The sequence below is a fragment of the Streptopelia decaocto genome, assembly GCF_964273445.1.
Source record: "Streptopelia decaocto genome assembly, chromosome: 2".
In the NCBI taxonomy this organism is placed as follows: Eukaryota; Metazoa; Chordata; class Aves; order Columbiformes; family Columbidae; genus Streptopelia; species Streptopelia decaocto.
Window position 1 is genome coordinate 145,197,209 of NC_138655.1, and position 27,329 is coordinate 145,224,537.

General features: G+C 43.4%; 2 protein-coding genes across 17 annotated transcripts in view; one reads left to right on the forward strand and one right to left on the reverse strand.

The window, feature by feature from the left end:
* KIAA1217 overlaps positions 1 to 8,086 on the forward strand; it is a 180,969-nt gene extending 172,883 nt beyond the window's left edge. For 8 of the 13 annotated variants that reach the window (XM_082045930.1, XM_082045923.1, XM_082045929.1 and 5 more), the window contains 4 exons: positions 46 to 165; positions 3,488 to 5,164; positions 5,621 to 5,743; positions 6,483 to 8,086. In XM_082045930.1, coding sequence (XP_081902056.1) covers positions 46 to 165; positions 3,488 to 5,164; positions 5,621 to 5,743; positions 6,483 to 6,977 — 2,415 coding nt within the window. In that variant the 3' untranslated portion in view covers positions 6,978 to 8,086. Of the gene's footprint in view, positions 1 to 45; positions 166 to 3,289; positions 3,368 to 3,487; positions 5,165 to 5,620; positions 5,744 to 6,482 lie in introns of all 13 variants that reach the window. The other 5 variants (XM_082045925.1, XM_082045926.1, XM_082045927.1 and 2 more) reach the window with 4 other exon arrangements.
* Positions 8,087 to 13,293: 5,207 nt separating this feature from the next.
* The window catches only part of ARHGAP21 (Rho GTPase activating protein 21), a 116,350-nt gene continuing 102,314 nt past the window's right edge, over positions 13,294 to 27,329 (reverse strand). For all 4 annotated transcript variants that reach the window (XM_082045918.1, XM_082045920.1, XM_082045919.1 and 1 more), the window contains 12 exons: positions 26,287 to 26,351; positions 26,056 to 26,204; positions 24,352 to 24,494; positions 24,106 to 24,261; positions 23,921 to 23,999; positions 23,384 to 23,457; positions 23,209 to 23,298; positions 21,363 to 21,488; positions 21,120 to 21,161; positions 20,677 to 20,782; positions 18,889 to 18,920; positions 13,294 to 15,861 (listed from right to left, as the gene is read on the reverse strand). In XM_082045918.1, the coding sequence (XP_081902044.1) occupies positions 14,131 to 15,861; positions 18,889 to 18,920; positions 20,677 to 20,782; positions 21,120 to 21,161; positions 21,363 to 21,488; positions 23,209 to 23,298; positions 23,384 to 23,457; positions 23,921 to 23,999; positions 24,106 to 24,261; positions 24,352 to 24,494; positions 26,056 to 26,204; positions 26,287 to 26,351 (2,793 nt within the window). In that variant the 3' untranslated portion in view covers positions 13,294 to 14,130. The remainder of the gene's footprint in view (positions 15,862 to 18,888; positions 18,921 to 20,676; positions 20,783 to 21,119; positions 21,162 to 21,362; positions 21,489 to 23,208; positions 23,299 to 23,383; positions 23,458 to 23,920; positions 24,000 to 24,105; positions 24,262 to 24,351; positions 24,495 to 26,055; positions 26,205 to 26,286; positions 26,352 to 27,329) is intronic.

Sequence of the window (27,329 nt, forward strand, 5' to 3'; positions counted from 1 at the left end):
AAAAGCAAGTTGGTCTCCTGATAACCTGCAGTATTTATTTCCTAGGCTTTCCAGAAGTGCTCTTTTATGGATGTAAACTCAAACAGTCATGCTGAGCAGTCCAGAAATGATACACATGTTAAAGACATAAGGCCTGGGACTTTAATGCATCACAAGGAAAAGAAGGTAACAAGTGGCGTTTGTAAACATGCCACCCGGTCTTGGCATAACCTTCTTTCCTTCAAAACTAATCTTATATCTTTTGTCCTGTTCTTTCTAACCCAACCCACCACTGCCCAGTGGTTTCCTTCCATTTATCTCAGTATGGCTCAGAAATGGTCATATTGAACGTTCTATGAATCTACATTATGTGTCTCATTAGCAATTATACAAGGGTTGCATGAAGTTTTATGATTCTGTGAAATGAAAATTAAAAGAGGATCCATCAGTTTCCTCCAAAAAGAAGCTCATACTCCTTAGAACATCCTTCCAGTGCTGTTCTGGCAGTGGATGGTGAAGCATCTCCCCTAAGCTTTGTACTTGCCTTGAGGTGAAATAGTGGTTGCTCTCAGTCTCAAGAGCCATTTTAGAGACTTTCTGCATTACTTTGCTTTATTTTTTTTTGCTTCCATTTTTTTATTAGATATTCAGAAATCCCATTCAGGTTATTGGAAGATAGAGTCAAGGTGGATGGGCTGAATTTGCCCTTAGTCTGAAAGTTAATGCCCACAGTGATGGGACTTAGACAAGGTGCCCTGTGTCTGGGGCCAAAGCCAGACTGGGTGAACTGGTCTTGCTGGGCAGCCAACATGCAGGATGAAGGACAAATATTTCTGCCTTTGCAGACCTCTTTTTAAAGTTTAAGAATAATAAATTGAATCATTGCTGGGTTTAGGGAGTCGTGCGGGCATGACAGCTTGTGTCAGCCCAGTGCTAGTTTGAAATGAAGGGAGGTACGGTAGGGAAGAAAACACAGCTCTACAGCACAGCATTTCCACGTTGTCATCCATTCTGTGTGTGCATGCAGACTGGAAATGGCAGTAACACCTTCTCTGATGTAGCATCATGTGTGGCTCCCCAAGCATTTTATGGGAGACATTGTTCCTCAACCGCGTTTGACATAAACTGAGGCAGGGAGACAGAAAATGGCTTTGCCAGGTCTTCAGGACAGAGAAGAACCCCCTGCCCGAACCGCAGTGAGCTGCATCTGCATAGGGCACTGCAGCTGTAAAGCAGAAGGTGACAGATGGTGGTGTCTGATGATATAGTGCTGTTAGCATCAAAATCCATACTGCTGCCAGGTCAGGGCATGGCACGGGACTTGGCTTGGAGCTGCCCAAACAGAATTTCTGGTCTGAAGCTGCAGACACCTGTTTGGGTGAAGGTACAAGTTCATGGTTATGAGTAAAAGGAAAAAAAAAAAAATCTGCATTGTTGTGGAGTGTATGACAATGTGAACATATCTCTGTTCGTCCTCATTACTGCTGGTGTCAGAATGAGAAGATCATGTTGTTACACGAAAACCTGGGTGACCACTCAAGACACTGCAAATCCTGTAGCACAAATGTTTCTGTGAAACGTGCTACCAAGTAATTGCCATAAACGGCTTTTTATTGGAATAACACAGAATCCAAGAAATTAAGGTTAATGAGCTCTGTTTTGTCATCTGACACAACAGAGTGTTACTGGTGCTTTAAATATGGAGCCTTGTGGTCATGATAAACTTAGGGAAGAAATGAATTTTGTGGTGGTTTTATTTTTTTAGAAGGGCAGCAGTTCCTAAAATGGGATATATTGTACAATGACTCATGAGATGTTGCACTGATGCTCAGAACAAGAAGTGGAAGTTGCTAAAAAAGACGCAGAGACATGGGAACTCAGTCACTGAGTTGGCATATCGACAGGCAACAAGTGCCATTAAGTGTCCTGACCTAATTCTGGGTGCTCTGACATGCAGTGGGACTGGAAGGCACTGACCACTTAGCGAGTCTGAGCCCAAGGTGACCATGAGCCCCAGTGTTCCGTTCTGGTACCAGCTCTCAGCCCACGGTTGCCTTGCTGGCTGTGGCTGGTTTGTGTGATGCCTCCTCACTATTTAGAAATATGAGGGATGTGAAGGTACCGGCGGAGCAGCTGCAGCGCTGTGTTACTGCTAATAAGCCTTTGTAGGGATGAACTGTGACTCTGGTCTGTCACTGACGTACCTGTTCCTGCGTTTTGATTGTGTGTAAAGTTTTCCTGTGTGAAATCCTCAGACAGTATGCAGGAAAATACCGCACAAGATGTAGAAACTATACCTTGTGAACCTCTGCATGCATGGGGAGTGCATGCACTAGCCAACCTGTGAATTTCTGTACTGTCACTCTTTCAACTGTGACAGCTACTCTCCTGTCTGATCTTCTGTACATCTTCATGCTCATATAAGTATAATCTGTTGTTCTTGTGTGTTAGGAGTCAGCTTCTAGTCTGAAGCAATGTCCCCGGCAGTGCTTTTGGCTCACTGCCTTCAGCAACTTGAGGCCAGATTAATTCCCTTCTTGACGAGCCATCTTTTGACTGTAGATTTCTGTCTTGCTCATTCATAGGCATGGTTTCTCTTCAGGTCATTCACTCACGCCGATGATTGGTGTTTATCCTAAGCTGTCACTAGCACTTAAACCAAGCCGCAGAGAAAAGCCTGGTATTATAAAACAGCATCGCCAGGGGACCTCATTTGAAAATCAAAAGTCCCTGGGAATATACTACCTTTGAGCTAGTGGGTTATCTCTCTGTGTGCCGTTTGGAGTTGCTCCTATAAATGAATGTAGCTCGATGTTTCATTCTGCACTCGCACGGGTGCTGCAGGGCGCCGCTGGTGACTTTTTGAAGGGGTGCTTTCAAGCTGCAGCAAGGTTTTAGAAATGCTCAGCCTCTGATCATATTAGCTGGAACAGCACTTCTCAGGTGTGAGCAACATGAGAAGCCTCAAAATGTCGTAATTTGAAAATCAGCTTTTACGGGTACAGACTTCCCTTTCAAGGCCGGTCAGAGCCTGGCACCGGCGCTCCGGGGAGCTGCAGCGTCCCGCTGCCGGCCCTTCCGCATCGGGCTTCCTTCAGTGTAATCAGATACTGTGACTCTTGTCAGCTTCAATCTTATACAAACTAGGGATTTTTTTAACTGGCAAGTAAGCGGGTCAAGGTAGTACAGTGTTGGAAATGAGGTAACTGGTCTGCTTTTCCATATTCTGGAGGCCTTGTTAAGGCACGAGCCCCACGTATATGGCCACACCCATAGCACAGAGCAGCAGCATGATGTGCTGCTCTGCCAGAATTTGGAATTTTGCCCTGAAGAAAGACAGGAATCAGATGACAACTTCAGACATGCCTCTGCAGCAGTAACCAGAGTGGTGAGTTGACGAGGTGTGCCCTGCCCCTGAGAATGTGATGATTTATTTCTTTGGGGAAAAAAAAAAGTCCTATAAAGGTAACAGCCCTGAATAACTAAGTAATCCGACTTTCCCCCTTAGGTGTATGGGGCTACAACAGGATCTCCCACAGATAGTGACCACCCTAAAGAGAAGAGGGAAGGGAAAACTGAAGAAGAATTGGGTTCTGATTCATCCAGCACAGCAGACAGTAGAATTGGCTTTTCAATGAATGACAATCCTACATTTAGCAAGGGGTTGTTTGTAGACAGTAGAGACTATTCTAAGAAAAACCTCCAGAATATGAGCACAAACCTGTCTGGTGTCAGTTTGTCAGAGGATGACAAACGAAGAGGGACTCAAGATATTTTAGGGTCCCGTTTTCCAGCTGTTGAAACTGGAAAACAAAAGCCAAACTACGAACTCTCAGTAGACGCGCGGCAGGGCCTGCCGCACGGGGAAACCTTGCAGGGCACGGGCAGGCACGTCCCCATCAGCGGCCTTGTCCCCATCCCGAGGCACACGCAGGAGGCTGCGGGGCCTCAGCCGTCCTCGCAGGAGCAAGAAACTTCTGCTGTCAACTGCGATCAGGTTGTGTTGAGACCCAGAGTGTCCAGAAGTAACAGTGTGAGCAGCACCGAAGAGTCAGACTCTCCAGCTAGCTCTCCAAGTGAAGACAGCCCACCCGCAGAAAACATCGCCTTCATGATTACTAGAACAGCTGTCCAGGTCCTCTCGAGTGGGGAAGTTCACGACATAGTCAGCCAGAAAGGTGGAGATGTGCAAACAGTGAACATCGATGCGAGGAAGGACATGGTGTCAGAGAAGGGTATCCCAGAAAACACGGACAGCGAGGAGCCGGTGGTGTGTCTGGACAAAAAACCCGTCATCATCATTTTTGATGAACCAATGGATATTAGGTCAGCTTATAAGCGGCTTTCTACAATTTTTGAGGAATGTGATGAGGAGTTGGAGAAAATGATGACAGATGAGAAGATAGAAGAGGAAGAGGAGGAGGAAGATAATGAAGTACGTGAGATTTCTGAGATCCAGAAGGAAGAGCCATCAGTAGTTAATGGCAGAAAAGCAATCACAGACTATTCAGCAGCTCACGGTCTCAACGAGAAATGTGTACTTAACCTTCAGTCTTCCTCTGAGCCCGTGGAAACCAGCCCTCCTGCAGAAGAGGAAAGCACAAAGACAAATTTAAACAAATACCGTCAGATCTATGGGCTAAACACAGAAGCAAACTTGGACTCTGCTGACAGACAGGATTCAAAGAAAAAATTTAAGTTCAAATTCCCTAAAAAGCAGCTGGCTGCTCTGACACAGGCAATACGGACAGGAACCAAGACGGGGAAGAAGACCTTGCAGGTCGTGGTCTATGAAGAAGAGGAAGAAGATGGGACCCTGAAGCAGCACAAGGAAGCAAAGAGATTTGAAATCACCAGGTCTCAGCCCGAGGACAGTGACAGAAGTCCTTCTGCGAAGCAAGAAGGACCCCCGGGGGCTGCAGTGTCCCTGTCTAGGACTGATGAGATTCGACAGAGCACATACCGAACGTTAGACAGCCTTGAGCAGACTATAAAGCAGCTGGAAAACACCATCAGTGAAATGAGTCCCAAACCTATCCCTGACAGCACATACAGCTCTGAGGGAAGCACTGGCCCGTTCTCTGCCCAGACAGCACCAGGGAGCCCAGCCCGAGAGCTGGCGGTGCTGGACGAGAGCCTGGCTGGCGCAGAGCCCCCTCCGCCAGCCCCGGCCACTGCACGAAAGGTACTTTAGTCCGAGAAATCAAACCTCCAGCTGCTTCCTAAAATCTGCAATAATCACCATTAAACAAGAGGGTCTTGTGATTTGTTTGCTTCCTTTCAGGTGGCTTCTTTGGGCTCCCCACAAGGTGTCTAACAGCTACTAGACCGTTGGGTGTTGTTTTTTTAATCTTTGCTGCTGATTGGTGATGGGCAAATGCAGGGGAGCTGGGTCGAATAACCCGCTGTGTGAAATGACAAGCGTCACTGACACGGAATCCAGGCTGATCAGTAGCTGAGCAGTTTTCCTCCATTTGATTCTGGAAATTAACACCCGCGGTGTGAAGCTCCTCAACTATCCCTGCATGTAGTACTGTGGCTTTGGTTTTTTTTTTGGCGCATGGTGTGGAGGCTCCTCCCGCAGAGCCGGTACTGATGTGCCCCTCTCCCTGTCTCCCTGCCCCTCCGCTCCTTCCCGCAGGGCTCCAGCGCCGCCACCCAGAGCAGCCGGATGCCGGTCCCCGCGGCCTCCAAAGCCAGGCAGGGAAGCACGGACAAAGCCGGCAAACAGCACAAGCTGCAGGATCCGCGCCAATACAGACAGGTAGTTTTACCCTAAACCCGGTGTTTGGATGGACATTTCGTGGTGTTTGTCTATTTAAAGACTCCAGTAACTGACTGAGATTATGCCAAATAACGGATGCCTGTCTTTCGAGTGAGGTCTAACTGGCCGTCCTGGATCCTGGGAGCATGACAGTATCTACTGATCTTTTCACTGATCTTTTCACCATGCTTGTGCATGCATGTCTGCAATAAAACACCTGCTGCTCTTTTTTTTGGTTTGTTTTGGTTTTTGTTTGTTTGGTTTTTATTGTTTTTAACTGTGGTATTCAGCTGTAATTTTAAGATGTCAACTACCTGTTTACTTTCCCTTTGGTAAATGTGGCGTTTCCTCAGGAGCGCTGGGAATGCTTCTGTTCAGTCTGTACAGGAAGCCTTGGACACTAACCTGTTGGTGTGACCGATGACAGTAGATGCACGTTAACTCTCAGGCCAGACATGTCTGTTCACACGTTAATAACCCAGAAGCATGGCCGATGTAGCGACTGGTCTATAACCCATAGATCACGCCTCCTCACAGCAGCTTTGTTGGCTCTTTCTCTCTCTATGCATTCTTCTTTGGGCACTTTGGGTTTTCAACCAGGTCCAGTCCACAGCTGCAAGAATTGCTCAGGCCTCAAACTGTTAATTCTTATTCTCTGTAGGGCTATTTCCCCAGGTCCTGTTGGTTTATCGTGTTACTGGCTTTCTGACAAACTGTCTCCTGCCGTCTTTATTTGCAGGCTAATGGAAGTGCTAAGAAAGCTGGTGGGGACTGTAAGGCTACTTCCCCTACCCTACCTGCTTCTAAGATCCCAGCCTTTTCTCCCACTTCTGGGAAAAGCAGCTCAGCACCTGCTTCTAGCGGTGACAGCTCGAACCCTCTGAACCCACCCACTAAAACCTCCATTCCTTCCTCTAACCTCCTCGCTCCTCAGACAGGTCGCATCACTTACTCCACCTCCCTCATCCCCTCTGTCTCTAACGGCTCCTCCAAGTTCCAGAGCCCCCCACCCCCAGGGAAAGGTCACCATCTCTCCTTCTCACTCCAGACTCAGAACGGCCGGCCACCCCCTCCTTCCTCCTCCACCTGCCCCCCCTCCTCTGCCTCCCCCAGCTCACTGAACCAAGGTCTGAAGAGCATCAGGACCATCCACACCCCTAGCTTCACCAGCTACAAGGCACAGAACGGGAATGCCGGCAAGTCCACCCCCTCCGCGGCCAAGGAGCCGTGCTAAGGCTCGGCCCAGCACGCCTGCGCCTTCACCAGGGCTTCTTGTTCAGAGAATCCGCAGCCAATATCCTAACCAGGGAATGTAACCATTTTGCTGTATTGCTGGAGGCTTAATACTAATCACATGCTAAATACCGAGTTACTACACTAGATTTAGAGTGAAGCTTTTTTGTAAAACCCCGTTGCTGTTGTAATGATAAAAGAGCATTTTTCTTCCTATGGGCGGTGCCTCTTACAACAAAGTGTGAAGGTGTGTGAGTGACCCTGCGTGTGTGTGCACGGCCGTGCACTGAGCGGGGAAAACGGGGTTACAAATTTAGTAAGTTGTTTTGTATAAAGCTATTTTTCATTATGGGGACTAGAAGTGAACAGAGATATACTAAAGTGTGATGACACACAACTGTAAAACTGAAACTAAAGTATTTTTCTTTTATTTTGGTGTTATTTAGCTTTGTTACAGATTTCTATTTTTGTCAACAAATGTCATGGTTCCTTTCGAGATCTTTTTGCCAAAACATTTTGATACTATTGTAATGTACATTTGAAAGTAGTATGCTGGACACTAAACCTCTACACAAGAAACAGAACAAGACTGGTCTTAGTGTGTACGAGGCAACTCAACCTATTGCACTGCCATTCGGATTATATTTAAGAATTTGCCAAGCCAAGAAAAAAATAAATCGCTTTACACATAGAGGTAGCTGCTGATTACTTTTTTTCTTCGCTAAATCCACCCTTTTTCCTTCAGTTTTACTTTCCGGAGCCCTGGTAACCCATTAATGTTGGATTTTAAAGGGTACACTTCTGTTCTGTATACTGGCAAACTTTTGTACATAGCTATAAATATATATAAATAAATAAATACTGTATGTGGCTGTGGGCACATAGAGTAGTTTTACCACACCAAAGTTAATTTTTATGCATGCTTAAAAATATATATATATGGGGAAGGGTTGAAAGAGATGGATATCGGTCAAATAGGAAAAAAGTAAGAAGCTTGCATAGCTCATGGTTTTGTAAATAAATTTATTTGTATAACACCGTAATGTAATATACAGAACTATGATAAGCAAAGATCTTTACAAAAATAAAGGGCTGCATGCTTATATATTCGTATTTTGTCACTAATGACTTTTGTAATGGTCTGAAATTAGCTGTTAAGCTGTTTGCCAGAGATCATTAAACCACCAGGAGAAAAGCTGATTTTGCTTTCCCTAGGTTAAAGCCGTACATAAGCATTCATTTTAAAATGGGGTCTTTCAGATTTACCTGGACAAAAGCTAACTGGAGGAACTCTAGCTTAGAAAACTAGCAAGAGAAAAAGGCACCCAAACCTTGGACTGATTAGATATCGCCTCTTCCACCTTGTACTCCTTGTTTTGTTCCTCCTTGTGCAACCCCAAGTTTCTTAATCAAGTAATTTCAAGGCTGAGCCCTCAGATGGTGCAGCCCTTGCAGTGGGAATAAAGAATGTAAATGTTAACTCGTACCTCTTGAACGTGGCACAGCCCAGTTCTGGAGCTCCAGCACCATCCCCTCCGCCGCCGTGGCTGGAAGGGCCGCGGGCACGTGCAGAACATCAGAGCTTCAGCCCCGGGCTCAGGACAAGCCAGGCGGCTGCAGAGCCAAAGCGAAGCCTAAGGCACAGTTCAGAGCACTCACACTGAACGACTGAAGCCAGTTCCCTTCCAGCTGGTACAGAAAAGTGGCAGCTCTGAAAGCCTCATCTGGGAGAAGCTGATTCAGGTGAGAACCTCCCCAAAACTGCTGTCATGCTGCACTCCCCCAAGGGTGCTTTCCACTCAAGTGTTGAGTATGTAACTCGCTTGGAAAGGAGCAAGTGTGTTCCGCTGCTGTATCTTGTTAGCAGGTAGGGCTATTGCATGTCCCCCACACAACACAGCAAATGCAGAGAGCACCGGCAGACTGCTGTTCTGTACAGCACACAGCTGGAACAGCAGCTCAAGCTAAATGATGGACACACCAGGTTTGGTTGTTAGGCTGTTGCTCTGACACCCCCCAGGGATCTGACACTGAAGCACAGTAACCTGCCAACATCTGTAACTCCGCGAGAGCAGCGCCCACGAGCCATGGCACAGCCAGGCAGGGTCCCAGCCGCAGACCCAGCCCTGCCCGCAGGCAGCAGCCCAGGCGCCGCTCCAGCTGCTGCTTCTCACAGCCCCATCCACGAGGGGCAACAGCAGCACCTTCTCTGTATCTGAATTTAGACGCTGTCAGTGTGGTATAAATAACCCAGAGTCCCTGCACAGTCACTGGGCATGCAGTAGGCGTAAGGTAGTGCTGTACTCGACAGGTAATTATTGCTTGTGGTGGTGAACGTGAAAATTGCCATCAGGAGTGAAAACAACAACCACCTGTGGTCTCGGCGACGCTGCGATGTGCACGTCCTCCAGCAGCCGCCAGGGTTTGTGTGCCTCCATGTCCCACCCTCGGTGCTGGGGCGCAGCACCCAGCAGGAAGCCAGGCACAGGCTCAGCACAGCCCACGGCACAGGCTCAGCACAGCCCACGGCACAGGCACCGCTGCCGGGACCGGGCTGTGTTTATCCCCTCCCGATCCTGCTCCCACAGCAGTGAAGCTGTTGCGTTTTCAGGAATGCGGGCAGGAAGGGCTGCGCACAGGCTGCAGCTCAGCACCACGAATGCTTGTGAACACTATTTAGAAGACTATTTAGAAAAATGAGCAAGTCTTGAGCATGAAAGTAATCCCTTAATTACTTTCCCTTGAGCATGAAAGTGATCAACAGGCTAGTAATTAAAAAGCCAACTTTCACACTGCAAACCAGTTCTGAAGAGGCAGTTTGGGTGGAGGTGACTGCAGCCTGAGCCGGGGATGAGAGTCACTGTGCAGCGACCACTGCAATGGGGAGGAAGTTTAAAAGCAACTAAGGCTCTTCAGCAAAAATAACCCAGCAGGGCACCATGTTCCTGTGGTACCGTGTCCCCAGGGTACCAGCCCTGGTAGCAGTTGTGTTTGTAGCACAAGCCTTTTCTGTGGGTTCAGGTGCAATGGGACCTCACCTCCTGTGAAAAAATCTGAATGTGCTCACCGCTCCCTTTTGAGGTGGAAGTTGGACAGTGAGCAGGACCTGCCTGCTGCCTGTTGTGGTCTGAGCCAGCCCCACACTTCAGATCAGAGCTGGGACCGTGCCCGTGTGCCAGCTGCCTGCGGTGGCTGCAGCAGCAATGCAGTAACACACACTCAGCCCCTGCGCCGGGCACACCGGGCAGAAAAGGATGCACAGCACGGGAAAAAAAGAGACGTGCAGAACATTTCTGCCTAGAAATGCACAGGGCCACAATCCATCTGATCCCCACCAAGAGGCAGCTCTTCCTGCATGCGTAAAAACTCACAGGTTGGATAATACGCAATTAAGGCAGGTTTTTACAGCCTGGTGACCGTGAGCCACAGCTACACGCATCCCTTCAGCAATGGCAGGTCTGCTTCAAGTCATTCCCCCTCCCAGCCTCATTATTGGCCTATACTCTTCTTTCCACAGGCTACACAATCACTTACTTCATCACTGTCTAAACGAGGATGCTGTACTGACCTGGCTTCGAAAACAAGAACAGAGCTTTTCATAGCAGATGGGGTCACACTTCACACACTCTCCTCCTGCCCAGACAAGGTGGGGAGAGGTTCTCCTGGGGCTGCTGCAGACAGGGACAGACCCTGATGTGCAGCTCAGCGAAGGATTTTCCTTCAGCTCTGCGGCAGAACAAAACAAGTCAGGAAACTGTCTAGACTGTGGCCAAGTCTTAATTCCACATGATCAGCGCTGTGAGGGACTCTACTGGGGACTGTAAAGAGTCTTCAAAAGCTGGAAGTTGCTGTATCCCAGATCCCAGAAAAGGGATTTCAAATTAAACCACTGACACCCACTGAAACAGGAACTGCTGCTTGGAACCATTTGAAAAATCCAAACACTACTGCCACAAGTCATCCTGTCATTATTTCCTCATCAGAACTCAGCTTACACCTGTTTCTAACAGCTCCAAGCTGTCCTCAGACCAAAAGCGCTTTCCAAGCCAGTCTGAATCCTTCAGCTGATGAGTATAAAAACAAAGGATGGGCACAAATGGAAATGTTGATAAACTCTACTTGAAGACAAAAGCAGCACCCCCTTTAAGTGTGATCAAACACTGGCACAAGTTGCCCTGCGAGGCTGAGGAGCCTCCAAGCTGGGAGATATTCCAAACCCAAGCAGCCCCAGCCCTGGGGGGCTCTGGCAGCGCCTGCCCAAGCCGGGCAGGACAGTGACCCCAGGGGGCTGTGCCAGCCCAGCTGCTCTGCAGCCCCGTGGAGCTGCCCCGCTGCTGCAGCCACGTTCCAGAGCAAATACTGGCACTAACAGGGCAGGTTATTGCACACATCTCCCCTGCTGCGTCAGTCAGACTGTCACACTGCTCCTGTGCAGCGAGAGCGGGGAGGGAGAAAACAATAATTAAAAAGTACCACAGGTTATCGTCAGAAGTAGCTGCTGTTAAGAAGAGGGCATAGCAATGGCTCCTAAAAACGTGTCATTTGCACACTGACTAGAACTTAGGGTGTCCCCAAATCTTGGCAGTCTTCAAAGAGCAGAACAAGCATCAGTTCTCTCCCAGCCTCATGTGCTGTCTTCTTCAGGTGGAGCTCAGCCATTGCGACCCTCGCCCCGGTGCAGCTGACAGGTCACTCCCCCATCTCCCCCTCAAGCCCAGTGGAGCTCCTGCCTGCCGCGGGGTCTCCTCCAGCACCTCGTGTCTGTGCCAAGGGGAGGCCGGGATAACCCCGCACTTGTGTCTGAGCTCCTGCTGCAGCTCCTCTGCAGCTTCCACACAGCCAGGGCAGCAGGGGAAGCTGGAAGCTGCTAAGGTCTCAAATTTGTACCTGAAGCACTGTCAGCCAATACAATTCTTATGTTTGTTTAAGCTCCTGATTTGTCAAAAAACCTTGTGCTCTATTCCAGTCAATACAATTAAAGTTTTAGGTTCTTAAGCATAAGAGTTGGCAGTCATACATCCAGACTCAGGAGACAAAATCATTATCTATAAACACAAAATGAAAATTAACCTGATCCACCAAAGTGCCTGTCAAATCAGAATAAGATGCTGACCCCCACGAGCCCTTACATACCTCCGTATGTGTGGTGCTTCACTGAGGAGACCCCCGCGATGTACTGTGGATGCTCAAACACACTCTAACAAGCTTCTGAGGCCAATGATGGGATTAAATACGCCTCCAGTAAAAGATGATGGGTATTTGCTGCTTGATAGCGTTACAGACGCATCACAACACTGTATTTTGAAATCTGTTGTTCAAACACACTTTACTATTAGGACTGAAACAAAAATCATCCTAAATCAGTGTTTCCCAGAACGCACCGATTCTTCCTCGCGCTGCGCACAGGAACGCTGCTGCTGCACCAGCTCCCTGGGTGCTCTGGGGGGAAAAGACACTTTAATTCGCAAGGAGACCATAAGAACATGATTCATTTTTATGTGAACTGGTACTTTCACAGATCTCAGCTGTCACATCCAATGCTTTTCTTCACAGCCAATTTTCACAACGATTTCTCACAAGGATCAAAACAACTGTATATCAAAGCACAGGACTGTTACAGTCACTTCGGAAAGAGAGGAAAAGTGCTTGCAACCACACCAGCCTGCACACCCCGGTTACTGTCACCCCTCCTCCTCCTCAGAACAGGACACACACTTAAGAGCGCTCTGTTCCGTGCTTATGATGTTCACTCCTTATTTATTGCCAATACAGGTGTAACCCTCTGCCAGGCAAGTGACAACACAGGACATGGCAATACCCAGAGTGATGAACAGTTGCTTTGTTTTTGAGCAGGTGTGGAGGAAAACAGAAGAAGAAAATATGACTGGTAGAGTTCACACCCAGAGGGGTTTTTAGGGTACAAACTCATGTTCATAGCTAAAACTATAAAAAGTTCAAGGCTCACACTACAGTATTGTTTTGACTGGCAGATAGTGGTGTTCACTCTTTACGACTTGCAGACGATTGCGGATGTGTTTTCTGCAGTGTGACAAAACCAGCCTATTAAACAAACCAACTTGCTACATACCTTGGAATCAGACCATATATCAAGATGAAGATGTTTAACCAACCAAACCCCCTCTCATCTGTGACGGTCTTCTGCCACGGTCTTCTCCCCAAACAAGACTCCAAAGAGAAGCGGCCGTCACCCAGGAGCAAGCGCCCGCTCCGCGGCCCTGGGGGCAGCTGCTGCCCGCAGCTCCTAAATGTGACATTTTAGAACTGCTCCTTACAATGAATTCCTATCACGCAAAGAGTCACCAAAACAATTTTATTTCCAGTGTTTAAGTGGGTATGCACACAGGCATGATACAGGTTTGGATTCATTAGGTCTTCATGCAGAATTATATTCTCAATTAAAGAAACCAGTTCCATCCAGTATCCACTATCTACAAGCCTATGTTACAACATTTATATCAAATCTGGTATCTGAAGAAAAGATACACATGTAATATGTACATTTAAGTTACTTATTTTACAGAAAGGTTAAAAATTCAAGTCACATAAAACTCAAAATCTGTATTAAAATTGGAAATATAAAACTCCAATATTTACTGGAATGCCTAAGGAATGGAAGCTCTGCAGCCACCTGTGTTAACATTTGTAAAATGTAATGAAACTCGTTAACAGTAAAACGTATTCATTTGTTTGTATTAAGTTTCTCTAATTTAACAATATGGCACCCTAACAAACCAAATGAATTTATGATGAGGCACTTGTTAGTGACTAAACCAAAAGAACAATTTTTCTGCATACTAATGCCAGGCCAACTCTCAGTCAGAAAACCATGTATACCCTACACAGCACATTGCATCAGATGCTTTGTTCAACATTTGTATGCAGCCATCAAATATACTTTTTCTTAAAATATATATATATATACTTTAACTTTAGTGTTCTTCTGGCTGTGGTAATGCACTGTGAAGACGTTCCACAGAGCATATTGATGAAACCAGCCCAAATGAAGGCTGCATAACAACAACAGTACAGGAAAAAAAAAAAAATATATATATATGTACACACACACATACACACATTACTGGGAAGTGTAACAGTAAGTTAATGAATTGCTGTAGTGGACATACCTCCCCATTTCAAAGATACTGATAGAATCGAGATCTAACCACTTGGGTCCCAGACAGTTTATGAGGATGGGCATCAACTGCTGGGCTGAAGTTGTTTTTGTTCATATTCTGATAATTTTCACCATTTACCTGGTCTGGCGGCTGAAATGGTCCCGAAGGTGGTGCTCGATTAATTAAAGTCAAACTGCTGGAAGAACTGCCTTCATCTGCCTGCATCTCTGCAGAGGGAGGCAGATCCGCCTTTGATGCATCTGCTAAGCTAGTGTTCTCAAGTCTGGGCTTTCCAGTTTCACCCGTATTAAGGTCAGTTGTGCTAGTGCGTAAACGTTCTCGTGCAAGCCAGTCTGAGATGGAGAGGTCCTGCGCCGGACACTTTGGCTTCAACCGGTTCACAGCTGAGAGCTCAGATTCCTTCTCTCTACTTTGACTTGGCTCTTGAGCTTTCCAAGCATTCAGGACACTTATTTCAGCAAAATCCCTCTGCCCTCCAAGCGTATGCCTTCGCCTGATATTTTTTCTCTTTGTAGTCTCTGCAGAGTTAGCTTTTTGATTCCCAACTCCAAACATGTCATCTGCAGATGATTTGAGTCGCAGCTTTAACCTATCTGTAATTTTAAGTCTCCAGGTAGGCTCTTGCTTATCAGCCTCACTTCTGGCCGATGTAGCTAAACTGCTTGTTGATCTTCCTTTTTTCATGATGTCAAACATTTTGGTCACAGTAGGCAAGTCCTTCTCGCTCTTTGCATCCCCTGAACCCTCACTGTCTGTTTTGTGCCGTGCAGACTTTCTCCTAGACAGCGTATCACATTCAATAAGTTTGTGTGAGCTAAAAAGTCTGCGACTCTCTAACTTTGGTGTTGAACTTCCCTCAGTACAACTTACTTCGCTTTCTTCAGAGTTCCTCCGACTGGTCTTCACCACTTCCGCAGCTTTCCCCTTGGCCAGCCTCTCGGCAGCAGCGCTGGTGGCAAACACAGGGAAGTCACTTTCACTGTCCGTCTCCATAGGACGCCCTTCGCTGATCAACTCGCTTCTCTCGTCATCAGCATCTTCTCCTTTGCTTTCTGTCACCGACTGCACCTCAGGGCTCATCATGCTGGCGTCTAAGCCAGTCAGATATATAGTAGATGAAGTAGTTGAATAATCTGAGGTGATAGAACTAACATCAGCTGCTAAAAACTCATTGTGTTTAATTTCAGGGCTGGTTACATTTTTGCCTGAGTATCTGTGCTGAGAAGCCTGGGAGGAAGTGCTGAGAATAGTGCCCGAGTCAGACACTGTCTCCTCAACCTGGGAAGAGTGTGAAATAGGCGTTTTTGGGTTATTCTTCTGCGTGGTTTGCAGACAGCTGAGATTCGGTGATTTTGTACATTTTTCATGGTAAGGCAGTGAAGGTTCCTCTGACGGGACACTTTCTTTCTTTAATGACTTCTTTTCATCCTTTACAACATTCCCATCTTTTTTACTGCTGTTCTCTTTTTCCTTCAGGACAAACATCCTCTGTTTTCTCCCTATGTCCCTCTCCCTTTCATATTCCCCTTTAGCTATGTCCTCTTTCGTTGTGTCACCACGAGATTGTTCTGCAAGCTCCTTCTTGAAAAACACATTATCCAACTCATCCTCTGAGCTGCTTGGTTGTGGTTTCTCTTTTGTTTTTTTCCGCTTGCGACTAGCTGCTGCAAAAATGGAGGACACAAGCAGTTCCTTGCTATACTGATCCTTTCCAGAACCCCAAGAACCCTGTTAAAAAAAAAAAGGGGGGGAGAGAGCATGATTAGAAATCACAAGGAAACATTAGTTAGCCTGAGACAAACACATCTTGAGCTTCACAGCAAACAATCTGTCTTTATTCAGAAAATATTTCCATGCTTTTTCTGTAGTCTACATGACATTCCCCAGCAAGGCAATTTTAATCCTAAGAAGTCCACTTGTTGTCTGAATCCCTTCACCGAACACTAGTTTGTTTACCTCTCTATTTAGTTTTTGATTGATTAATGAAGCAAGCCCCATTACAGCAAGACGCCCTTTTCAAGACCGGTTTACAACAGAACCTGCTTCACGGATGACGTCCGAAGAGTGTGGTTTCAATCCCTCCTGTCAAGGTCTTACCTATGCGAAAAGGCTAATTTCTCAAACTACTTCTGAGTTAATCTTTCACCTTTCAGGCTGACTTAAAATTGTATCAATTCATTAGCTCAAATAAAATACAAGCTACACAAAACCCTATTATAGGCACAAGTATAGAAAATTGACAGAAATACATTTCTTCTTGACTTTTGGGGAATCTGCCTTTGGAATTGCATAGAAACAATAAAGGGACAAGCTCAATTAGTCAATTTTATAAAATTAATTAACAGCTATTTTCACTACATTGACAACATTGCCACCCGGCCACTTCAAAGCCAGGTACCATTCCTACTCACTGCCCCACTGCTACCTTTAAAACAAGTAGGAGGTTCGGGGCAGGTACCACCTTGTCTTTGACTGCTGACCAGTGCAGTTTGCACGCCAGACATTTGAAAAATGAACACAGCAATGGCATCTACTGAAAACAGCAGCTGCCTGGAGGCCTTTGCCATAGTGGGACTGAGATTTGACATCTGTCTAGGGCTCAACAACAGCAGCTCAGGTGCCAGCTACCTGAGGCTAAGTCTATGTTCAGGTATGTAGCCTCCCTCTGACCGAGGGAAGGAAGACAGACCAGCACTGATGAGCTATGCTCAAAAAGTCTTTGAAATCCCAACCATTTGTTACTATGCAGCACTACAGAGGAGGAGAGGAAAAGTGGGGGAAAGAGCCATCATCATGGCAACAATTTTAAGAAAAACGCTGGGACATCATTACTGAAAAGCACACCCAGTGATTCCAGATTCTAGTTAAGATGGTAAGCTTACAGACAAAGGGAAAACTAATGCACACTAGTCATCAACTAACTGCTCAGCTCTTGTCCAACAAGGTACTTCTCTGCTCCATAAGCACAGGATCACAGGCCTGACGTGACAGGGAACTCTGCCACAGGGTGGCCACTCCTGTAGCATACATGCGCTGACCATAGAAAGCAAACTTCTGAACGGATATAGTGCATTTAGTATTTTTGCTCAAACAACATTTTCTTAGCGTGAATTTCATTCCTATTCACTATCTCCTTAGAAATTAAAGAGGTGCTGGCAATGTTGAAAACTGCCGCTATGTGACTTGACAAGCCAAGGTCATTGACCATGACAGTCTCTGTGAAGGTGCACTTATTTGTTTACATGACCACGGACAGGGAAGAGTTGGGAGAAACTTTTATTCAACCAACAGTAACAAAAGCATTAATGGGTATCCAGAACATCCTGCTACATGACAGGGACCATCCCATGCTCTTGATGCAGAGCCTACTCCTGCATTAGTCACTGTGCCCATAACGGATGGGTGAGCTCTGCACTTTTTCCATGGGTTGGGAACAAGTACATGTTGTTCTCATCAGGAAGGATATCAAGCAATGCAGCCAGCTGGAGCTCTGCCTGGACCAGGCCTGGCTGTAAGCAGGGCTGGCTGAGCAGAAGCAGCTCCTGGCCCAGGTGATGTGCACATCCTCACCACTGCCCATGGGCCCATGACCACGGCCTGGCCGATGCTGCTGCTCTGCACTGCTCACAGATGGTGGTCAGTGAGAGGCAACCTGCAAACAGTGCAGTGTCCTGGCTCAGGCAGGGGGATGTGCTGTCCTGGAGTTGGGCTTTTTTGGTGACTGAGCCAGCAGGCATCCTCAGAGAGCTAACATGTCAACAATGAACCAGAAGGATGCACTAATTATAGAATAGTTTGGGTTGGAAGGGATCTTCCAAGGTCATCTAGTCCAACCCCCCTGCAATGAGCAGGGACATCTTCAACTAGATCAGGTTGCTCAGAGCCCCAGCCTGCCCAGCCTTGAACATTTCCAGGGATGAGGCATCTACCACCTCTCTGGGCAACCTGGGCCAGTGTTTCACCACCCTCACTGTAAAAAATGTCTTCCTCACGTCTAAGAGTCTCGTTCTCAGCTCAAAGGGGGCATTAGTGACACACCTGGAGTGGCTGCCAGCAGAACGCTGCACCACACGCTCACAGCTGACTGAGCTCAGCTACACGCTGACACATCACCCAGTGCCACAGACATCCAGCATCAGCAGCTACTGAACAGCCTAAGAGACTGAGAGCTGTGTCCATGGGTCAGATGAGAACTCAGTCATTAAACTGAGGACTGAACTATTGCCCACGTTCTAGTCTTATTCCTCCCCTCTACCAGGCTGTCCCCTCCCAAGCACAGCTGTGCTTCCTAAGGAGACTTTGCATAAGAACCTCAAACCACAACCCTTGGCTTCCTATAAGAGGAGGAGCTATCACCCTCTGAGGAAGAAAAGGTTAAATTCTGCAATGCTTTTCTCAGTGAAACAAGGAAACACCAATACTGTCTGTGAGTTAGTACACCATAATGACAGGGAATGCACTATACATATTTACTGCTACTAAATGAGATGCAAAAAGGAGGTAAGCACTCAAAATTGCAAGAGTTCAAACAAAGCCCTTTATGTGTACAGATGACTGCTTTGGCAGAGGCAGCTAACTGCAAACAAGGGATACTTTTCCAATGTGGCACTTGAAAACTATTTGATGAGAAAACAGTATTACCACTTATTCAAAAACTTCTACATAAGCTCTATAGTACATCTGCACATAAGCAATTGAATAAAGCAAGCAAACATCTAACATTTCAGCAGCTTATCATTTCACAAAATGATTTACCTTAGATTTTGCTGAGTCACTAGTAGCTGAATCTGTGGAAAAAAAACCAACAATTCTGTTCAGTTCTGTGCAATTTTTTTGCTGTTGCCACAGACAATGCTGGACTTATGGAAAAAGACAAGCACAGAACAAAATGTGAAGCAAATAAAAACCAGAACAGAGTGAATAGTCAGAGCTCACAAAGATGCAAGCTGCACCACAGAAAGCCACCGCCATGAAAGGATGCTGTGAATTGTAGGCAGAACCAGCTCAATGATAGGAATGGCAAAGGAGCCCTGTTCCTCTAAATAGAAAACAGAAATACTAATGTTTATTCGATGTTTTAAATATATAGCCCCTGCAAAACAGCAGCTGAGACCTTTTCAGGATCGTACCATGTACTCTCCTGAGATTCAATATACACAAAGCAAAATTCAATGTCTTAGTACTGTTGGCTGCCCTATGTACAAATCATGGATCATGTAGTCGTATTATTTTTGTGAGTTTTTACATGAATTAAGTAATATTTTGTGTGTAAAACCCCAATTACACATCTCTCCACCTCTGACTACATATAGGTATAATTTTAAAATCAGCTAGATTTCAGCAGCTATTGGTTTCGTACTTCTTTACAACAAGCGCAATTATGAAATGAAAAATGGACACCATAGTTTTACTGTCTCGCAAAACCCAAGATTATACATTTATAAAGGGGGCAGGAAGGGGCTAGCACAGTGACTAAAACCCATGAACTTGGATGTGTTCAGCTTTAGGGACTTTCTCCCTAGGAAGAAAGAGCTGAGCCCCCTGCCACACCCCTTTGGACACATGGCTAATGCTTTATGACTAGAAAGACTGGTAGACCATACCATGCTATTTCTCCTCAGGGTCTGCTTCAGAGATAACAAGAAACAGCAGAAAAACTTTTAAAAAGTAGCATTGATCTGTTTAAAATACTCTTAAAAGAAAATTTACAGCACAGATCAACTTGTTTTTTTTTTCCATTTACAAGAAACGGGGGTTTCTGCAGACAAGGCAGCTACAGTGTGGGCAACAGTCCTCCTTCTTCCTACAGTTCCAGCTGTCCATCAGTGACATCACAGAATCCACTAGTGACATCACCGTGTGATAGACTCCTCCCACTTCGCCTGTTACAACATTAGTATAAAGTGACTGTTTCAGTAAGTGCTGAACAACCCTTTGAAAACTGAAACAAAAGCTAGAGACGAAGGGATAACATTTGTGGGATACAACATGCTGGGTTAGTGCAATAGTATAGTGAGGGGAGGGGGGGGAAAAAGTCACCAAAAAAGAGCCTGCAATGCTTGTCCTTAGCGACACAAGGGGATGGCATTTATAAACAGAAGAAAATCAGCTTTAGTATATACTGCAACATACTTATTAAGGTGTCCATCACTGACAAGAAAACATAACTCAAGTTTTTTTTGCATTCCTAACATTTTGGAGCAATATTACAACACACCGAAGATCACTCTTTCTGCCATCACAACAAACCACTTTACAGTAGCATATCTGTTTCACCTCACGATGATGATTGCATGGGTTACTGTGAATAAATAAAATAGTATGTGCAAGCCTCATCTTTTAATGATTATATTCCTGTAGACAAAGTTTTCCAAATTATATCATGAATGATTATCAACAATTCAAGTCTTTAAGAAGTGTTAATGATATCTTGGAAAAGAGAAAAACAGTTTATTAGTAAAAGAAAATAGGAAGAGAGAGTTACAGTGAGTTAACAGAGTAGGTTATTCTAGCCTATGGACTGACACTGTCCGGGCGAGTTACCTGATACGTCTCCAGGAGATACTCCCGTTCTTCCAATGTTGGTGAGTAAATGATCTATGTTTGGCACTGGCTGAGATTCTACAGTGTTTTCCTCCTGAACTGCTGTCTATAGTTAATAAACAAAGATCTCTTCATCATCGTTTCACAAATAGTTCATTATGATTCAACAGCATTTAGAAAATGGCATTATTCACCTGAGGACACGCTTTACTCACATGTGCTTATTTTCCCACTTTGCTTTATACTTTTAAAACAAAGGCATGGCTTACTTTTTTTTTTTTGTTAAATTTCATTACTGCAAGGACATGAAAGCTAAAAAGGTGCTTCAGAAGAAGCAAACCATACAGTGATGCAGTAAGAAATATATAGACATTCTAAAGGCAGCAGAAACAGATTCTAAACTAAGATAATTAGAACCCAAATATTTATGACACAATACTTACAAGAGGTTCTTCAGCATCATCTTCTGTGAAAAACCAGTCATGCTACAATTTAAAATAAAAAAGGTGAAAACCCCACAGGAAACACAAAACCCAAATGTGGAACAATCAAACATGGACATTATTAAAAATGACATCCTGGAGTTTGAAGGATAAATACCAGACCCAAACTGGCCCAATAAGAGAAAAGCCGGATGATCTGTGTACGATTTTTTTTTTTTTTAATAATGAAATGCATCCACTTACTTTTTGGATGAGTGTTTCTACAATTTTATATTGGTCTGGCATGTGCGTAACCATGTGTGTCATGTTATCATCAGATGTCCTCACAAGTGTTGGACCAAATACTATTGCCAGGTTTCTTGGTTCCATCTAAGAAACGAAATATTTCCACATCAAAAATTCATAATGAGAAATACAATAATATGGGCTAAGTACATTAATACAACACTATTAATATCCAAGAACCACTTTAAATAAGGACAAAGAAAAGGCTTTTAAAAAAACAGTATTGACTCAGGTACGATGTTACACTACACTAAAACTCTCCTTACACGCAGCTGCAATAAGCGCATTAACATCTCTGCAATTCAGAATTCAACCTTCCTTAACCCATTCGCAAGTAAACAGCACCACAAGCGCAGAAAACTCAATAACTCCGATATATTCGTTACACTCTCAGGGGGATTTTTTTTTTTCTTCCCATAAAACCTATTTGTTTTGTTTAGAAACACTGATGTTCTAAGAATTTCTTTTTAATATAAAAGCATTGGTAGTTCGCTGGTTTTTCTTCTGAAAATGTTTACATGACACACAAAAAATTAAGCTGGTAATCAAATACTGTATTATGCCTACTGACAAAGAGCTCATTCATCTTGCAACTACTCTGGAGGAGGCGGCAGCAGCCAACATCATAGACCCAACACATCTATTCATGAGACACACTCAGAGTTATCCGATCATGTCACAACATTAATCATTCACATCATTTACTTCTAACGTTACATTTCTGACAAAGAATTCCAAGAAAGCAGCAGAATACTTACCTTCTATTTTTGCTTACTTCTCTGACTTATAGTTTACTGTTGTGATATAGGACAAACCAATAAGCCACAGGAGGCAAGGTCCTTGTGCTCACCAGAAGGAAGTTGCAAACACAGTGACCCAAGTCCCTAATGCTCACTCTGACTTGAACTGTGTGGCCTTCGACAAGTCGTACAATTATAATATCACCTCACTCATCTAGCCTTGTTTAAATAATATTAATGTTATAGAATATAACATTTATACAGCACACAAACCCATAAAATGATAAATAAAGGTTCGCTTGAGGCACTGCACTTAAAAATGGCATTTATTATCGTTTCCTTATGTCAGCTATAATTTCACTAAAGGTTGTAATTTGTTAAATATTTTTTAGATATATATACACACACATCGTTTTCTTTCATATTCAACTAGAAGGTATTATTTGCAGAACTGATGTTTGAACCTACCATATTCATTTGAACTGAGGCATTTTCTGATTTTTTAAATGATTTAAGATAGCCCACAGGTTCCCATATGCAGCATCAATCACATCATTTTTTTCCTGTACCCTGCACAGTGGTAGCCAAGTGACAAGCCACCATGTTACCTGCCCTGAGGTAAGCATCCATAAGCACACCCACATTGTGCACAGCTTTGCATTCAGCTACCCCTCCCTGAGAGATAAAAAAGGGGATACTATTATTTGCATTTACTGTAGGATTACTGCATGCACAGAAGCACTTAATGCAAACCAACTCTTCCCCACCCCATGGAAATGACACAGGCTATTCTTAGTGGGCTGAGACCCTGTAGTCCCTAAGACCCTCAATTACAGACTTGGGATAAAGTTAAGATGCAAGGTGTTATTCCCACAAGAATTAATACCAGTTTGAATAAACTTGATTCACACTAAACAAGCGCATATTTTGCAGGAGTCCTTATTCTAATCCAAAAATCTTTTGAACATAGCAAAGGTCTTAATTTTACGTATGATAATACATTACCACCGTAATTGAAATAATCCTGTACTTAATGAAATACATTATATTTTTGTTTCCGATACCTTGTTCTTTTCTGAGTTCTCTGCTACTGTCTTCAAGTGTGCAGAAAGAAACTTGAGAGTCTCATAATGATGTTCAGGTAAATCATGAATCTGAAACAAACAATCACTATTCAGAACATTAAACATTTAGTGCTAATTTTGTAGTGCACCTACAACACACCTGATTTCAGCTTACCAGTCTCTTCAGTGTTTTCAGACGTTCAACAGGATCTTCTTTTCTATTAGCATCTATAAAATCTGCATATTTATCTGTTAAAAAAGGCAGAAATTAATCATATACATGAGTTTATATATATATATATCTCTCCAGTCCCACTCCCTTGTGAATACAAGTATGTATATCTATCTATATGTATGTATATATATATAAAAAAATGACCTTGGGAAATCATAAATTAGCCCATTGCATTGAATGCAATAAGATGGCAGTGGGAAAGAAACAGTTTTAATAGAACACTGAACAGTGACATTTCAGATTTTACTCAGTTCTTTTGCAAATTCATAATCCCTTCACGATCAGAGAAATTCTATTTACAGCTCTCATTCTTAAGCTCTATGATCACCAAGACTCCCTGCTGTTTAAAGAAGGAAGAGAGCATTTATTACAGAGATTGGATGATGCCACTGGATTTTCTCTCAAATCATCTGAAAGATGCAAGACAACTGCTCAACAGTAATTCCTGAAGACAAAATTGTAACGTAAACAACTTACCATTGGTAAAAAGCGGTTCTGGGAGCTTTCTGAAGAAGGATTTCAGCAAACTGCTTATCACATTCAAGTCTCGCCATTTCTACACATTTAGAAGAAAAGGACAGACATGCTTTATATTTCTATAATCACAACACAACCAAAGTTTTTGGGAGTTCAACCTGGAAACAGCACGATCAAAGACTTACATCATCGTGAACATCAATGTCAGTCATTCCTTTGTTGAGCTCTTCTTGCATACTTGAGATGGCAGCATTATTTCCAGGAACTCTGTAAATACCTGTATACTCAAGACCTCTTTCTTCAACCAGTTTGCAGCATATATCAACAATCAGTGGAATATACTGAAAAAAAAAGTTACATATGTATTTTAAAGTAATGAATACAAAAAGTATTTTAAAAACACAATGGAAAGAAAAATTGTCCTTCCACACCTTGTTGGAATGAGCTGGGGGGCAGTCATCCAGTCTAACACCAAATGTTCCTACAGCAGATGGCTTCTTTTCAAATGTCTTCCTCATAATGCTTGGAATGCCTTTTCTCCACGTCCCCTTGTCTTTTGGTGGGCTTGTCTCATCTTTTTTGTTGTTAAGTATAATGCAAACAATGAAACAAAGAAAAAAAATAGAGTATTTAAAGTCACAAAGCTACTGTGAATACAGGTAACAGATTTGCAAAGATCAAGTAACAGCCACAGCATTTTTACCTGTTTTACTGCCTCGGCTTCCAACAATCACTCACTTACCAGTATTCTGACTTAAACATACCTTCTTGCACTGATTAAAAAGATACATTTGAACATAGACCTCAGATTTAGAAAAGTAAGTAGCTGGATGGTACTGTGGAATTTTGCCATTCTAAGACTAAAGGTACATAAATTATGTTTTAAAAAATTAAAATCTACATTTAGTAAAGCAAGATTAAGTCTACTAAATCACAGTGCTGCACAAAATACCTATGAAATTATACAACCATGTTCACACTTGTGTAGACCTACTCTCTCTTTCAAAAATTACCAGATTTTAGTCACTCCTTAATCATTCCAAACAGAATTCAAACACTTAAAAGTATTATCTATCCAAAAATCAGATTAAAAATTCAGTTGGTCGGTTTCCCCCTCCTATAGCAATTCATGTAGAATATTGAATGATGCTATGACAATTCCCATTTATCCTGTACTGCAAGTCGCCTAATACAACAGTACTTGCTTCTCATTCAAATATTTCTGGAAATATTCTTTCAGTGGATTTGACGTTTGCCTAACATTTGCAATTTAGTTATGTAATCTGTAGCACAGAGGGAGCAAAGGGACATTTGTTGGTAACATAAACCAGAATTCTCTCACAGCTTAAATTCAAGACTGAATTGTTCAGAAGTGTTTGATCAAAAGCGACTGTTAAGGCAGTTGCCTGAATTTGTATGCAACATCCCTACAAACACAGTCTGATCAGAAATACCACACACCTACACATTCTTTCGAAAAAAACAAAAACAAAAAAAACCCAAAAAAATCCAAACAAACAGCTTGTGACATTATTTGATGGAGTTCAGCTAGTGCTTAAAGTTTACAGTGCCAGCATATCAGAGTCTTTTGGAACTCAGCAGGTAGTAACTGTGTTCTGGAAAAATAATACAGTTTCACTCCTGTGTTATAAAGATTAAGACAAAAAAATGTTCTCTACTTCAGCGAAAAGCTCTGGTTTCTCAACAGCATATTTAAAATATGAATTTACACTGTTATTTCCAAGTCAGCTGGAGACAGAAGTATGAATTACACTTAATATTTCCAAAGCTTGGCAAAATTTTGATCACAAGAAGCACAACACCTGTATTTTACTACTCGTAATACTACATGGAGCTGTAGCAAAGAAAAAAACAAAACAACAAAAACCTTCTGAGAGAGGACTTGAATAAAAAGCTTGGGGGATCTGAGAGGACCTGAAGTATATCTAAGACAACATCTAAATGAAGTAGCTACAAGCAATGAGTGATTACAGCTGCAACTTACAAAAAGAAACCTGATTAATACTTGGTTTACATCTGTATATTCATGAGCTCGAAAACCCTGAGTAAGGCACTTTGATGGCCTCACACTGGAGCTGTAAAGAACTAAAGAAACACACACACAACATCCAGACCTTTAGTGAGAAGCTTCCTGTCAGACTCATCCTTAGGAGAATGGGGACTCTGGGTCCTCTGTTCTGCTTTAGTTCCAAGCAGAGTCTGTCTGATACTCAGACTCTGGCGAGGTGTTTTGGGAGATGGTTCTGTTTTGCTGCTTGAAGAACTGAAACAAGATATATCACTTCAGTAAAACGAAGCTAAGGAAGCAGACTACAAAAACTACTGACGGCATATAATTCACCTACCTCATCATTGTACTGTATTCTTTAATCCTTCGACTAATTAAATCTCTACTAGTGACACCAGTGTCCTATAAAATGAATTGAGATCTACTTTACAATCTTATATAACAAACTTTTTTACTTTCAGAATATAACTATTCCCATCAATAGTCAACATACAAAAAGTAGCATTTCAATAGTTGTTTGGTTTTTTTTAAACACTAATAGGCAGTCCTTGAGAACAAGGACAGGATATTTAAAAAACAGAAAGAAAACTTAAGTAATTGCAAATTAAATGCTGCTATTTAGACTTTTTCCAAAGCAATACAGTCTGATTAAATCCTGTTAAACTGAAAGCAAGTTTAAATAGAAAATATGCAACTCAACACACTCTACTGCTCTGAAAAATCCAATCCTATGCGCACACAGTACTTATATAACTAATTACTACTACACAAACAGTTGAAACAAGCCATGCATTCAAATATGATTTATCCATCTAATAATATTTATTAATCCATCCTCCTTTGGATAACTATTTCAAATCTGAGCAGATGTGCATGACCACAGACATGAAAATATCCCTCTTTTGCTCAACATGAAAATGCACAGAGGATGATATTGGGACAGATATTGATATTTTATGCACAATAGGATATGTGTGCCTTTTATAATCAGCACTAACATTTAGTTCAGGGGTGTCAAACTCATTTTCACCGGGGGCCACATCAGCCTCACAGTTGCCTTCAAAGGGCCAAATGTAATTTTAGGACCATATAAATGTAACTACTCCTACATCCATACAGCGGGCTGATGTGGCCCCCGGTGAAAATGAGTTTGACACCCCTGATTTGGTTCATAGAAATATCAACATTTAATCAGAGAAACAGGCATCCTTCAAAGCTTCACTTTTTAACTACTGCACACAACACTTGGCAATACAAGTCTGAAGACAGAACACACTGGTTCTAATACCACAATTATCTTTTAAGATTTTTGACAGGTAAGTGTATCTTTAGTCAAATCAACTACATTAATTAATTTATTTCAAAAGTCTACGCTGTCAT